Source organism: Papio anubis, chromosome 10, assembly GCF_008728515.1.
Source record: "Papio anubis isolate 15944 chromosome 10, Panubis1.0, whole genome shotgun sequence".
Lineage (NCBI taxonomy): Eukaryota > Metazoa > Chordata > Mammalia > Primates > Cercopithecidae > Papio > Papio anubis.
This window is the reverse complement of record NC_044985.1, coordinates 61,070,989-61,085,779: the sequence shown is the minus strand read 5'-3', so window position 1 is coordinate 61,085,779 and position 14,791 is coordinate 61,070,989. Positions and strand designations below refer to the sequence as shown.

General features: G+C 38.8%; 2 protein-coding genes across 3 annotated transcripts in view; one reads left to right on the top strand and one right to left on the bottom strand.

Moving 5' to 3' along the window:
* AGPS (alkylglycerone phosphate synthase) overlaps positions 1-8,035 on the bottom strand; it is a 160,248-nt gene extending 152,213 nt beyond the window's left edge. The window contains exon 1 of one of the 2 annotated variants that reach the window (XM_031651376.1): positions 7,635-8,035. In XM_031651376.1, the coding sequence (XP_031507236.1) occupies positions 7,635-7,972 (338 nt within the window). In that variant the 5' untranslated portion in view covers positions 7,973-8,035. Of the gene's footprint in view, positions 1-7,561 lie in introns of both variants that reach the window. The other variant, XM_031651378.1, reaches the window with a different exon arrangement.
* Positions 8,028-14,791, top strand: part of NFE2L2 (nuclear factor, erythroid 2 like 2) — a 152,485-nt gene continuing 145,721 nt past the window's right edge. The window contains exon 1 of the mRNA XM_031651380.1: positions 8,028-8,110. The gene's annotated coding sequence lies outside the window, so the exon portion shown is untranslated. The remainder of the gene's footprint in view (positions 8,111-14,791) is intronic.

Genomic DNA, 14,791 nt, shown 5'->3' with positions numbered 1-14,791 from the left:
GGTCAGCATCCTGGCCAAATCTCTGATTAGTAATTTCAAACATGCTGGCAAGAACAAATGTTATATGCAATCATATAACAGTTTTCTTAGTGAATGACAAGATGATATCCTCCGAATCTCACCCAGGAGGCAAAACTCTCTCATCAAAAGTAACCGCAGTTACGGAATGGTAGCAGTTTTCTTTAATGAGTAAGCATACTTCAACTACTGAAAGATCCAGAATTAAATATATAAATGCTTAAGAGAACCAAAGACAGATGTTAATGTTTTTAAAAACTACACAAAAATTGATATTTTATATATTTACAAAACTTAAGAGAATCTAGTCTTTAAGAATGACTGACTTGTAACTCAAATTTAAAATGTGTAATTAATAGATTTGGACTTATGATTTTAAGCTGAAATCTTAAAAGCTCATAAATAATATGTCAACACTGCAAGGTCACTTTGTTTAAAAATCCAATTATATTTATTTATAAAAATGATTTAGTACCTGGGAGCACTCTGTTTATTACCTCAGACAATTGATGTACTTAAGAAAAGTAAATATATTAACTTCGAAACACTATTTTAATTACTTTAACCTCTTCCTATGCAGTAATATCTATAAAAACACTAGTTTGATATGCACTTCATATTAAAACAAGTAATTATTTTAACCAAAAGTAATCACCACCTAAATGTTCATCAATAACAGAATGGATAAATTGTGGTATATATCTACCCAATGGAATACTATTCACCAATGAGGATAAACAAAATGTGACTAGATGCAACATGGATGGGTATCACAAACATAACACTGAGGGAAAGAAGCCAAACACAAAAAAGTACACACTGTATGATTCCATTTACATAAAGTTCAAACAGGCAAATCTGTATGTTGGAAGTCAAGGTAGTGGTTATCCTGGTGGAAGGAGCCACTGGGATGAGCACGAAGACTTCCTGGAGTACTGGTAATGCTGTTTCTTAATCTAAATACAGATAAAACAGACGTGCTCATTCTACAAAAATTAATTATGCCATAAGTTCTCTTTCTACTGTTTGGGTAGCATGTGTTAGGCTCTACACTTGCAGAGGGGGCCTTCTGTGGTACACTGCCTGTGATGGGGTCTAATTCAGGGTAAATATTAGGTAGCACAGATCTAAGCCACGATCTCCAACCAGCATTATCAGTAACAAAGCTAACGTTTTTACCTCTCTGTCTGCATCCTGTGTCTTATCTCTCAGTTGATTCTGAGCTGAGATGTTGGGACAGGGATATGACAAAATATTACCCCTAAGACCCAACAAGTAAAGAGAGCACTAATAGGCAGAGGGCTATTAATACTTTACGCTACAAGGGTAGACTCTAGTCATGATCCTTTGATTTGATTTAGGGTTGAAATTAACATACTAATCAGATTAACAGCAGAAGTTATCTTCTCAATAATAAGGAAATAAAATCAAAAGGAGTAATATTTGCTTAGCACTTGCTTTTAAAGTGTTCCATAAAGTATCTCATCTGACTACAACAGTAATCCATTTCTCTGCAGCCTAAAAACGGATCACTTCATTTATTCTCAGGCATTTTTATTAAGTGACCACAAGGGTAGATAGCTCTATAGTAACTTCCCAACATAAAAAAGTCTATATGGAGAAGGTCTGGTCCATCTTAAAAGGCAATCTATAGAAACATGCTAACAAATAACCACAGCGATTAAATCTTCAGTTTCTTGTTCATTCACAGTCCAAAGACAGTTTGCACGTAGGCAGTAAACCCTCCATGACCTATTCTCTTTCCTCCTTTCTTCTCTGATCTTGGGTCTTCCACATTCTTCCTAATTCCCTTTTATTCCAAACACTGTCTTCTTCCACAAGTTAAATGGCAAAATTTACTCACAAAAGTAAACTGGCTGGTCTATCTTTTTAAACCACTCATTACATTTTCTTAAATTATGAACTTCATTTTGACAGAATGATGTTTTATAATTTATTCAGTAAGTACAACATAAACTAATGCCTTCTTAACTATATGATGAAGTATTTTATCATGATCTACTTAATCACAAAAGCTTTGAAACTTGGCATGACAAAGAGAGCAACATGATGAATAGTAAGTAGATAATATCTCCCCGGGAACATTAGGTGAGGTAATCCAGCATAGAGGAAAGAACATGGACTCTGGAGCAAGAACAGAGTTGAAATGCCATCTCTTTCATTTCATAAATGCAAGGCCTTAGATAAATTAACTTCTCTAAGCCTCTAGTTCCTCAACTGTAACATACATATAGTATCACTCACTTTTCAGAGCTGTTGGGTGAGATTTAAATGACATAATGTACATAAGCTTTAGCATGGTTCCTGCCATACTAGGACTTATTCAATTAAAACTCCTACTACTACTATCACTAGAATTCCTAGCTAGGAATTCAAAATAGGGTAAATATTTCATTCAACATGAACTACCAAAATAAGCTTGAATTTTGCCAAACGATGTCAAATTTTAAGCCAGGTCACTTGTGCAAATAACCTTTGCTGCGGAACTGTATCAGCTCTTACACGCTTTAGGATACTGTCTTGGAAAATATTTACAACAGGTTAACTCAGCTGTATTCCTTCTGGAAAATAGCTACCAAAGCTTCCGGCAGATGTTAAATAATACTTTTTTGTTTTGTTTTTTGAGACACAGTCTCGCTCTGTCATCCAGGCTGGAGTATGATGACACAATCTCAGCTCACTGCAACCTCTGCCTCCCAGGCTCAAAGCAATCCTCCCACCTCAGCCTCCCGAGAAGCTGAAACCACAGGCCCATACCACTACATCTAGCTAATTTTTTTTTGTATTTTTGTAGAGATGGGGTCTCACCATCTTACCCAGGCTGGTCTTGAACTCCTGGGCTCAAGTGATTTGCCTGCCTGGGCCTCCCAAAGTGCTAGGATTACAGGTGTGAGTCACCATGCCCGACCTTAATATACTGCTTTTTATTAAAATGGCATTTGTAAGTGACATTATAAACAAGTAAACTAAACAATTAGTGGCATTCTTAATCAGACATTCTTTGACCTGAACATTTATAATCTCTGTAAAAACTACCATTGAGCAGTTCTGACTAATGCAAGCTACAATGAGGTTGGAGCCAAAGTTATAACTGGGAAAGAGGTTAGCAGTGTGGAGGAATGAAAGTTAACATGGGATTTTTTCTTCTCTTTTTCGTAAGATCACAAGAGCCAAAAAAAAAAAAAAAACTGAAAAAAAATCCAAAACCAAGATATAAAAGTGTTACATATGTAATTGACATTTACTATGATTTTTATGGATCTAAATTGCATTTAGAAGCAAAGTCAAAAGAAAACCTGTACATGGGTAACATGCACTTAAGGAAAAAAGTAGGATCCAAAAGTAAACTGTTACTTCAATACTCTGCTCAGCAACTTCAAATGAGAACATATGTTCTGGGATAGAAGTAATTGGAGCCAGCCAGTCCTGGTGGCTCATGCCTGTAATTCCAGCACTTTGAGAGTCTGAGGTGGGTGGAGCACTAGGTCAGGGGTTCGAGACCAGCCTGGCCAAGATGGTGAAACCCCATCTCTACTAAAAATACAAAACTTAGCTGGGCATAGTGGCAAGCGCCTGAATCCCAGCTACTGGGGAGGCTAAGATAGGAGAATCGCTTGAACCCAGGAAGCAGGAGATTGCAGTGAGCTGAGATCGCGCCACTGCACTCTAGCCTGGGAGACAGAGCAAGACTCCACATCAAAAAACAAAACAAAAAAGAAAAGAAAAGAAAAGAAAATTGGAGTCGACTTCATAGGAGACCATGTGATAAGTAAACAGCAGGTTTTGTTAGGTCAGCCCTCTGAAATGTCCACATTCCTCTGGACTGTGTCATCCCTTTTCTATTGTCATTCAGTCTCCAAACTCCTGTGGCATTAATTTAGTCACATAGTTTTAAAATGTGATTAAACTTTAACGGTGTCACCTAATGAACTAACTTCTAAAACTCTCACACACATCATTTCCTCCCTATTTTCATTGCCATCATCTTAGTTTAATTCTTCATTATTTCTCACCTATTGTGTTACACCAGCCTCCTCTAACTGATCTATGTCCATCCTTACCGTTCTCCAATCCATTCTTAACACTGTAGCTGGAGTGACTTCTCTCCAACCCAAACCCAATCTAATCATGTCTCTTCCCAGCTTAATTCCTTCAAGGGTTCTCTATCACCAAGCCCCTTCAGCTGCTTCATTTTTCGTTATATTTATCACTACCTGACATACTATATTACTTGTTTGTTCACTGTCTCCACTCCAGCTAGAATATAAGTTCCATAGAGCAGAGTTCTTGTTCACTGCTATATTTTACAAGCATGAATGAATGCATGAATGAATGGACTGATAACCCACAAGCCAAAGACCTCCATGACCTGCCACTGCCCTCCTTTCATTTTATTCTCACCTCTACCAATACTAAATCATCTAGTTATGTAAATACAATATGCACTTTCATGCCCCCTTGCTTTGCCATATGCTGTTTCCTTTGCCTGGAATATAAACTCTCAAACTACCATCAACATTTTAAAACCTTCTCCAGAAAGCTTCCTCTGACCACCCCCACCCACCCACCCCCATATAGAATCTTTCCTTTGTGCTACATTTGTACCTGTATCTACAGTGGCTCTAATCAAACTGCACTGTGTCTCTCACTTCCTAGACTGTGAACTCTTTGAGGCTGAAGACTACTTATTCCTCTCTTTACCTCCAGTGCCTAGGACAGGACCTTCACAAAGCAACTACTCTATAAATGTTGAAACATATGCATGACTATTCTGTAACAGGAATGAAAATATGGCATTTCAAGAAGTCACTACTCCAGGCCATGATGAATTTAAGTATAACCAACCATGCGATAAAACAATTACAACCAATGCCATCATCCAAGGTAACAAAAGGGAAAGACTAATAACAAATCACAAAATTATTCCAAAATAATTGACATATAGGCATACTCACACCTTATTAGATATATACTGTGGTTCCTTCTTCCTCCACCATTTGTCTTCCCTTTAGGCTGGATTCTGTAGCTGGCAACTGGAGGCCCAGCTAAGCAGGCAGTAGAAGGGAGACTTGGGTTCCTCATGAATAATCTTTCAAGTATATCACCTTCTGTGGAAGCTTTTGATGTGTCATCTAAGTTTCTGTGTTCCCTCATATTTTAATAAAAATCTCAAAGTACCAGTACAGGACTAGATTTTACCATGAGCCGTCTAACCCTGAACCAAAGACCAGAGCTTCCAACCAGCTATAATCTATGCAATAAATGGGTTACAATTGTGCCTCAACTATTGATGCCTTCAGTCCTTGGAGCAGCCACACAGGGCATCCCTGACCAGTCACTTTCAACTATAGGAAGACTCATCCATCATCTTGGTGTGCCTTACAAGCATTACTATTTTTTCTTTGAACACTGTAAACCAAGCCATTAAATCTAACCATAAGGAAAACCTGCCCTCCTTACTTGGTTCTAAGAGTGTGAATCTGCATAAAATGTACAATCACACACATGCATACAAATGAGTAGACATAAATGTACATGAAACCATTTAGAAAAGTTTTAAATCTAATGACAGCTATTAATAATATAACCTCAAGTGAAGCCAGGAGACGAGATGAAATCCTTTATTCCTCCCCTCCCCACCACTCGGTAACCAAGTTATGGAAAATTTACCTCCTAACATTTTCTCAATTAAGTTGCCTACTCCCAAAAATTTGCCTTAGTTCAGAATCCCAGCATTTCCCCCTGGGATAATAGTCTCCTAGTCTCTCTGCCTTTGGACACAGTGAAAATTGTAGCTACCATTCTTTGAAAGGTTATGTGACAGGCATTGCACTAAACACTTGATCATTTAACTCTATTTTTTTCAATTCTCACAGCAACAGTGCAAAACAGGATTACTGTTCCCGTTTTCACAAATGAGGGGGACTGAAACTCTGAGAGGTTAAGTGATTTGCCGAAGATCATACATACAGTTGAAACTGTGTAGTGGAAATTCAAATCCAGGTCTATATTCCCAGCCACTATATTGCCAAAATGCTCAACTGTCTTCAATTTGCTCCCAGTGTGACCTTTATCAAAGGTAAATCTAATCATGTATTGCCCCACGTAAAATCCGGTAAATAAGATTCACCTTTTCAGTCTTCATCCCACGTCATTCTCACACTCTACTGCTACACTTAAGTCTCAGCAGTTCCCTAATTTGTCTTTAACTTCTTTGACTGTGAACATACTGTTTGCATGCCACGAAAAATGTTCTCCTTTGGCAAACTATTACTAATGCAAACATCCAAAATTTACTCAATCTTTACTTTGGAACATCTTTGCACTAACAAACACCAACCTAAATCTGGATTAAATGACCAGGTGCTATAGTTCTCAGTTAAGTTTCTCATAACGCTGTATTATAATTTTACCTACTAAGCTATTCCTTCCTTAAGAGTAAATACTATATTTTTAAATTTCTGTATTGCTGGCACAGTGTATTTTGTAAAGACTCATGTATGTTGAATTAATTCATCAGAAGCAAGTATAGCTTAGGAACTTGGCCATTAAGTCAATTTGATGTGCTTTCGAATTCTAATCTGTCACACAGCTATCTGCTAAGCCTCCAGCAGACTTAACTTTAATGTATTCATCTGTAAAATGGTAGAAAACCGCGCATACCTCATAGCATGGGAAGAAACAAAGATTTAGCACAACCTTTGGCACACTTAAAAGTACACTTTAAACATTAGCTACATATTTTTTTCACTCTCGGTTTATCCACGGTGACAAAGCCACACGTCAGAAAATAGCTTCTCCTAATAGTTTTCATCAGAGATTAAGGAGATCGAGACCATCCTGGCTAACACGGTGAAACCCTGTCTCTACTAAAAATACAAAAAAAAAAAAAAAAAAAAGATTTCTCCAAAAACATCTAAAGTCAAGATCTCTTACAAACATCCCTCATCGGTAGACCCTTGTCATTTAGCTTCTGGTTACACACAGCTCAGTAACTATACCACCACACCTTAAACCACTAGCTAGTGTTTGCAGTTTATGGTTTCTTACCATTCATCGGTTTCCTCCCTCAAAGTCAACACAACTTGCTGCTAAGCAAGCGGAACTTACCCCACAGATACCAGTCAGCACCTTTTTCCAGGGCACCATCAGTTTCCCCCACAGCAGCCTTTCGCGAATTAGAAAGATCCCTATGATCCATCATCTAGTACAAACTTAAATCTCCTCGGAGCAAAATAGAACCTCTGCTACCCATTCCAAGACCTCAGCACCCAAACTATTACTTCAAGATAAAGAATGAATTCCCGGCACTAAAAGCTCAGGAAAAAGGAACCCTTTAAATCCTCCTCCAATTAGAGTTCTTCAAGTCTGTTTCCCTCACAGAGTGACCAAAACCCACCATTCCATCCCGCCCCCTTCCTGACAGAATCCAGGGTCTAGTCTACTCTCTCGAAAGAGAGGTGGGTCCCTACTTTCAGGGACCGGGATGCCTTCCGCCCACCCGTTTCACTTCCTTTCCCACCTCGCCTGCACTCCTTCAGCGCAGGCCCGGCCTGGTCCCTCGCCGCTAACTCCTTCCACACCCCGCTACTCACCGTTTCTTTGGGATGGTGCCCGACTCCTGCGCAGCGGGAGTGGCCGTGGGCGCCGCCGTGGCCGCCGACGCGGCTCTCCGCGCTTTGCACTCATTGGTACTCAGAGCCTCCCGGGGCCGGCCCAGCAGATGGCCGGAGAGAACCCGTAGCCTCCGCCCGGGGCGGTCCGGGTCCCGGTCGCGGTCCACTGCAGACCCGTAGCTCGCGCCCGCGCCCGCGCCCGCGCCCGTCCCACCCGCTGCAGCCACCGCCTCCGCCATGGCTACCGCCTTGTGCCGCCGCCCGGAACCGCTGGGCGCGGGTGAAAGGTCACTTATAGCGGCGCCCGGCGCGACCATTCGCTGCGGCGCATCCCGGCAGCCACCGCGGCGACTTGGCGGCGGGTGCCATGCGTCTGGAGCTTCACGTTCTCTGCCCCCACCCACCGCGCCGGCGCTCCCTGGTCACGCCTTGGGAAGCGCGCACCTGCCAAGCAGGTGAGTTCGAGCTGACTCCAGGTTAGCTCAGCCCGGGCCAGCTGGACCAAGAGCCAAACTACGTCTGCCCTCGAGATGTCCTAGAACCCTGGGTGGTGTCCTTGGGTGTGGCCTGGGGGCTTTCGAGGGCAGATCCCTTGCAGCACGAGAAGTGAGCAGTGCTACTGGACCTGATGGATCCAGCGGCATCCTTTTCCTGAAAGAGAGTCTAATGTTCCACCTGTGCTCTTCCTCCCTGCGGGGTCACCAAAGTAACTCAAAGCTGACCATCATGGCCTCTAACCATTAGGGCAAATAACTTTATCATTTTCTTATTTCTCACCACCTATTTCGTGCCTGGCACTGTTTTTAATGCTAGATCACAAGTAAGTACAGAAAGTGAGTTGCAACTTAAGTTCTGTTTTCATTCATTACTGGATCCTAATCCCTTCTTAACTCTCTAACAGAGACAAAGTTTCTTATTGGTACAGATAAAAATTACCCAAGAGCTGTTAAGACATCTCAGTTATTTACAGATTGAATTCATTTCTGGAAGATAGCACGTGAAAAGTGCTCCTCACCTATATTTCAGCCAGTGTCTTGCATAAGAATTCGACAAAAACTCACATACACTGGCCATTGTCATTCTCCATCCTGTCGCCACTTTCACGTCATGCTTTCCTAACAAGAAAAATATTGGCAATGAAATCTGAAGAACACCACATCCGTGAGACTAGAGACTAACAAGTGCTCTCTAGGGTGTCGCCAGCTTCTAAAATTGAGATTATGCCTTTACAGTGAACTTCCAAAGAGGCTCAGACTGGTTAAAAACTATCAATTAAGGGCTAAGCAAATTGTTGTTGGAGGGCCAGCTCTAGCCTGTGACCTGTTTTTACACAGCCTTCATGCTAATGGTTTTTGTATTTGAGAAGGGTTGTTAAAAGAAAACAAGAAATTTTTTAAAAGAATATGCAACAGAGACCTTATGTGGTCCCACAAGCCCCAAAATATATGTTACCTGGCCTTTACAGGAGGTCTTAATGTCCTCTAAAATTCATATACAAAGAGATGCCAAACCGTTGAAAACAGTCTAAATGTTTAGCAACAGAGAAATGGTTAAATAGTCAATATGGTAAAATACTTTTGCAGCTATTAAAATAATTTAGTACAGTTGTAGAAACAAGAAAGAATTATGAATTTGGTAAATATAAAAAATGGCCATAACCTAGGCATCATATACCTATCTCTTTAATCAATCTTTGCAGCAACACAATGACATGTTTTATTATCCTTGTTTTATAGATGAAGTCTCAAGGAGAGTAAGAAGCTTTTCTTAAATAGCTATATTTTATCTCAAATACCATATACTTCATGTTATTGTCCTTATTCCACCATTAGAGTTTGGGGACATTAACTTTGTATGTTAAAATTACTTATATAGGCTTGGGGTTTTTGTTTTTTATTTTATAGATTCTGAAATTGAACTTTCTAAAATAAATTTTCACTTTAGTTATAAACTGTACTCCTGGTTCTTAAGGATTGAGTTCTGGGAAGAATTTCAGAGATTGCCACCACAGCTATCAGGACCTCATTCATGAGGTGCAAGAACATGAAACACATATAGCACTTTCCTAGGTATTTATAACTGAAAAAAGAGAATCTTTAGTTGATCTTGTGTAATTATATCAAAGCATGCAAGCCACTAGTTTCTGGCTTTTGCATACTTTGTTGCCTACCCTCACAACAAAGAAGTTGTACCTGATTGACATTTCCAGTATTCAGCTGATGCTCAGAAAAGTGGCTATATGCTCCTACATATTTGATAACAGAAGAAAAATACTAGCTTCCTTTCCTTTACTTGATTTCATTGTCAATTAGAGGAGTTGTCTCTTATTTAAAAATTTTAAAACCCACTTTGCCTTCCAATGTCATGTACATAATTCTAATGATGTTCTTTTTGTCTTGCACAATCTGAAGAAAGCCACACTCATCTCCTCTGACCTGATAAAGCAGTCTCCAGAACAGATAGATGAAGGTGGCACAATCCAATAATTAATGAGCCAAGAATTATTCCCGCATACTAGCTCCTCAGTTCATCTAGGCATTACCTCCATTTCCTCATGTTTTACCTCCTCCTTTATCTTTAGAATCCAATCTCAGATGTCACTGATGAAGTTGTTACAGAGAAATACAATAACAGCTGTCTAGACCTACCAGTTATTGAATTGAGATATCCTGTAGCCTTTCATACAGTAGGTCATTTTTTGGTTTTGCAAGAATGTAATCCCCTGATTCTCCATGTGTTCCTTGAATGGGGTAGAAACTGAGCTCATTTTCCCCTCCCTTTTATGCTTCCCTGTACTCCACCAAGGTGCCACTGTCATCCTGTTCCATCAACCTCAGGGTTATTTTCAGCCTTTTCTTCTTTTGCCTTTTATATTAAGTACATCAACAGTACATTATCCTCTGTGTCTCTTAAATCTATTCTTTCCCTGAGAATTTATCCTCTTGCTTATTATTTATCATATACTGCCTTTATATGTTAATTAACTTTTCATTTACTCATGTCTGTTTCTTCTAGTAAGCCATAAACTCCATGAAGGCAGAGTTCATATCCCACGTAAGAATCTAAGACTTATACTTAATTTATAAATGACTCATCACTTTGAATTTGGGGAGAGACACTGAGCCAGAGTCCCCATAGGAACTATTTTCCTCTTTTCCCCCATTTGAAAATGCCTAGCTAACGGAGGTTTCAGTGAGCTGAGACTGTGCCACCGCACTCCATCCTGAGCAACAGAGTGAGACCCTGTCAAAAAAAAAAAAAAGAAAAGAAAAAGGAAGGAAGAAAGGAAGGAACGAAGGAAGGGAGGGAGGGAGGGAGGGAAAGAAAATGCCTAGCTAATACTTAATGTACAAAGTTACCTCATAGAAGAGCACTTTCCAAGATGATGGGAATGTTCTGTATCTGTACTGTCACTGCTAGTCATATATGACTATGAGCACTTGAAATGTGGCTAGGAAAACTGAGAAACTGAATTTTTAATTTTAATTAATTAATTTAAACTTAAATGGCTTTATATGACTCATGGTGACTATATTTGATAGCACAGTTGCAGAGTTTAAGTTATTGGTGCCTGGAGATATCAACCTTACCTTTCCCCTACTACTGTTATAACTCACACTGGGGTATGGAGAAGAAAAATATGCAAGAAGTATTTGTCCCTTGCATACTGACCTAGGGCTGTAAATGTATTTTTTTCAGAAAAAAAAAAAATGCTATAAATGATTAGGTGTGGTCAAAATAATACCATTTCCGGTACATTATGGATTAGATAGGCTTTTATAAGCCAGCTTGCTGATCTAACCATCAGAAATAAGTTTCTTTCTATGTAATGTGCAAATCAAAGATAAGTCTTGGGAATGGTAAGAAAAAGGGTTTCCATAAGGTTTCCAAGCCTATGCAGTTACCTCCTTTCTGATTCACCACCTCCTTTGTAACACAGGCTCTGTAAAAAAGTTAAGACATTCTAAGAGTTATTTGACTAACGTAAAAGAACTATTTAATGGTTCTGAGAAAAATCAGACAATGAGGAGGACTTGATTTTTGTGCTAGATCTCCAGATATTAAGAAATTGTTCAAGCACTATCAAGTCAAGCTCGGAAGGATCTGTTAATTTTTACCTGACTCCCTGGAGTGCTCAATCTGACACTACTAAAATACTTTAAATGTAAATGTAGTTAACTGCTTCCTTGTCTAAACTGAGATATAGATATGCTTCTTGCCAACTCTCAGAAGGCAAAATGTATAAATTTTGCAGATATTAACAGAGTAACAAAAAGCTTTCTTCTGGGTGATAAAAAGCTTAATGTAAACCAAAATCGCACTAGTAGAAAAACTACTGATTATATATATTATATGTATTTTCAATATGTGTACAATAATGAAAACATAGACAGTGAAAGCATTCATCACTAGGTGCTATGAGATGCAAAACTATTTAAGCCAATTTCTCATTTACATGGTGTAATCAGGCTAGTTAGGAGTCAGTCTGTAAGTGGGAAAAAAATTATGTAATACTATTGGTGGGAATAAGTATGAAGGTGACCTTGACAAAGAGTTTCCTACCACCTCTCCATACAAAAATAGAACCCAAGCAGGATATCCTGAATTCATGCTACCAGAGGAACAGATATTTCACATGAAGCCAAGTCCATCGAGATTCTTGTGATTCCCACAAAAATTAAAACCTCAGTGAATATCACTTTTAGGTAGGCCATCTCAACAAACCTGTTCTTTCTGAGTCCTGGGACACTTGGCTCTTGATAACTTGGCTCTTAATTGGGAGCAGACCATATGCACAGAAACAAGCAGTAAATGTATGACCTGTAATTTTAAGTGGAGTGGATTTATTTGCATTCATGACATCTAACTTGAGGCACAAAAAAAGTCTAAATAGGATAGATTAACTCCTGGAATCATGCACCAAATTTCTTTATTGCTCTAATTTTTATTACTTGTCTTCAGAACTTCTGAGTGATCCCTAAATATAGGAATTCTTGGATTTTTATACCCTTTTTTTGTGAAACATAACACAGAGAAAAGTGAACCAAAGCATAAATTATCACAAATCAAGTACCCTTAATTTACCATCTAGGTCAGGAAGTAGAACATTACAGAATCCAGAAGTCCCCCTTATGCTCTCTCCCAATCGCTTTATGCACTCTCCCTGCCCACCTAAGGTAACCATTGTCCTAGTTGTATGATAAGCACTTCCTTGTTTGTTTTTTATGGTTTTACCAACTAAGCATGCATCCTTTACCTGCTCCTGTTTTTTGCATTTATATAAATAGAAGCTTATGATATGTTCTTTTGTGTCTGGTTTCTTTCATTCAACATTATCTTTATGAGTTTCAATAATATTGTTGTAGTTGTGCATTTATTTTCTTTGCTGTATAGTATTCTGTTGAATCCATATATCAGAGTTTATCTTTTCAACAATTAATGGATGTTCGAAGTGTTTCCAGTTTCATACTACTATGGATAGGGGTTGCTATGCACATTGTTGTAGATGTCTTTAGGTGGATAGGCATATGAATTTCTGTTGAGTATCCATCTAAGAGTGGAATTCCTAGGTCAGAAAGTGTACATATGTTTAACTGTGCTTAACTGTAACAGATAATGAAGCACCAATCCGTTTTCCAAAGATATTACAAAGATATTACAAAGATATTACAAAATCCAGAGATATTACAAAATTTACTACCCCAGTAGTATATGAAAGTTCCCATTGCTCTAATATGTTATTGCCAATCTAGTTATTTTCAGTCACTCTGATAGATGTGTACTCTTATCTTATTGTGGTTTTAATTTGCAGTTCTGTGATTACTAGTGAGATCAAGCATCTTTTTATGCATTTGTTGACTATTTGGATGTCATTATTTTTGAAACTACTGTTCTAGACTCTTATTCATCTTTCAGTTGGTTACCTTTAACCATCGTATTGATTTGTAAGAATTATTCATATATTTCAGATATGAGCCTTTTTCAGATAGATGTATTGCAAATTTCTAACTTCATTATGTGATTTGCCTTTTTATTTGCCTAATAGTGATGTTTGAAGAGCAAAAGATGTAACTTTCATTGTGATCAAATTTACCAACCTTTTCCTTTATTTAATATTTTTTGTGTTCTGTTTAAGATATATTTTCCTGCTTTGAGGTAGTGAAGGTAATTCTCCTGTATTATCTTCTAGAAGCCTTATTTTTATAGGGCTTTTTTTACTTTCATATCTATATCGATTTGCCTTTCATATTTATATCTCTAGTTCACCTGGAATTGATTTTGGTGTTCATGGAATAGAAGTCAAGATTTTTTTACCCCACATTGGTATGGGGGGTTGTCTCAGCACCACTTGTTGAAAAGATTTTGTTTGACATTGCCACCTTTGTCATCGATCAAGAGTCCATATAAGCACTGATCTATTGCTGGGCTCTCCATTCTGTTCCATTGGTTTATGTATCAACTTTATATGAATATCACGCTATCTTAACTATTATATATTCTTCTAGATCTTTTACATAGAATTGCATCATTTGTGAATAATGACAGTTGATTCCTTCCATTTCAATTGTTATATCGTGTGCTTTTTCTTGCCTTACCCAGCTGGCTGGGACCTCCAGTGCATTGTTGAATAGAAGTTTAGATAATGGCAACCTTATGATGTTCCTGATTTCCAAGGGAAATCTCTCCACGTTCACCATTGTTTGTAGTAGGGTTCTGATGTTTTGCTTTTTTAATAAACCTTTTAGCAGATTAAGGAACTCCATTTTTGATCGTGGTTTGCCAACAGTTTTTATCATGAATGGATATTGAATTTTAGCAAATGTTTTTTCTTGCCGGGCTGGGTGGCTCACGCTTGTAATCTCAGCAGTTTGGGAGGCGGAGGCAGACAGATAACTTGAGGCCAGGAGTTCAAGACCAGCCTTGCCAATATGGCGAAACCCCATCTCTACTAAAAATACAAGTTAGCCAGGCGTGGTGGCACACACCTGTAATCCCAGCTACTCAGGAGGCTGAGGCAGGAGAATCACTTGAACCCGGGAGGCAGAGGTTGCAGTGAGCTGAGACTGTGCTATTGTACTCCAGCCTGGGTGACAGAGCAAGACTGTGTCTCAAAAAAAAAAAAAAAGCATGGGCTG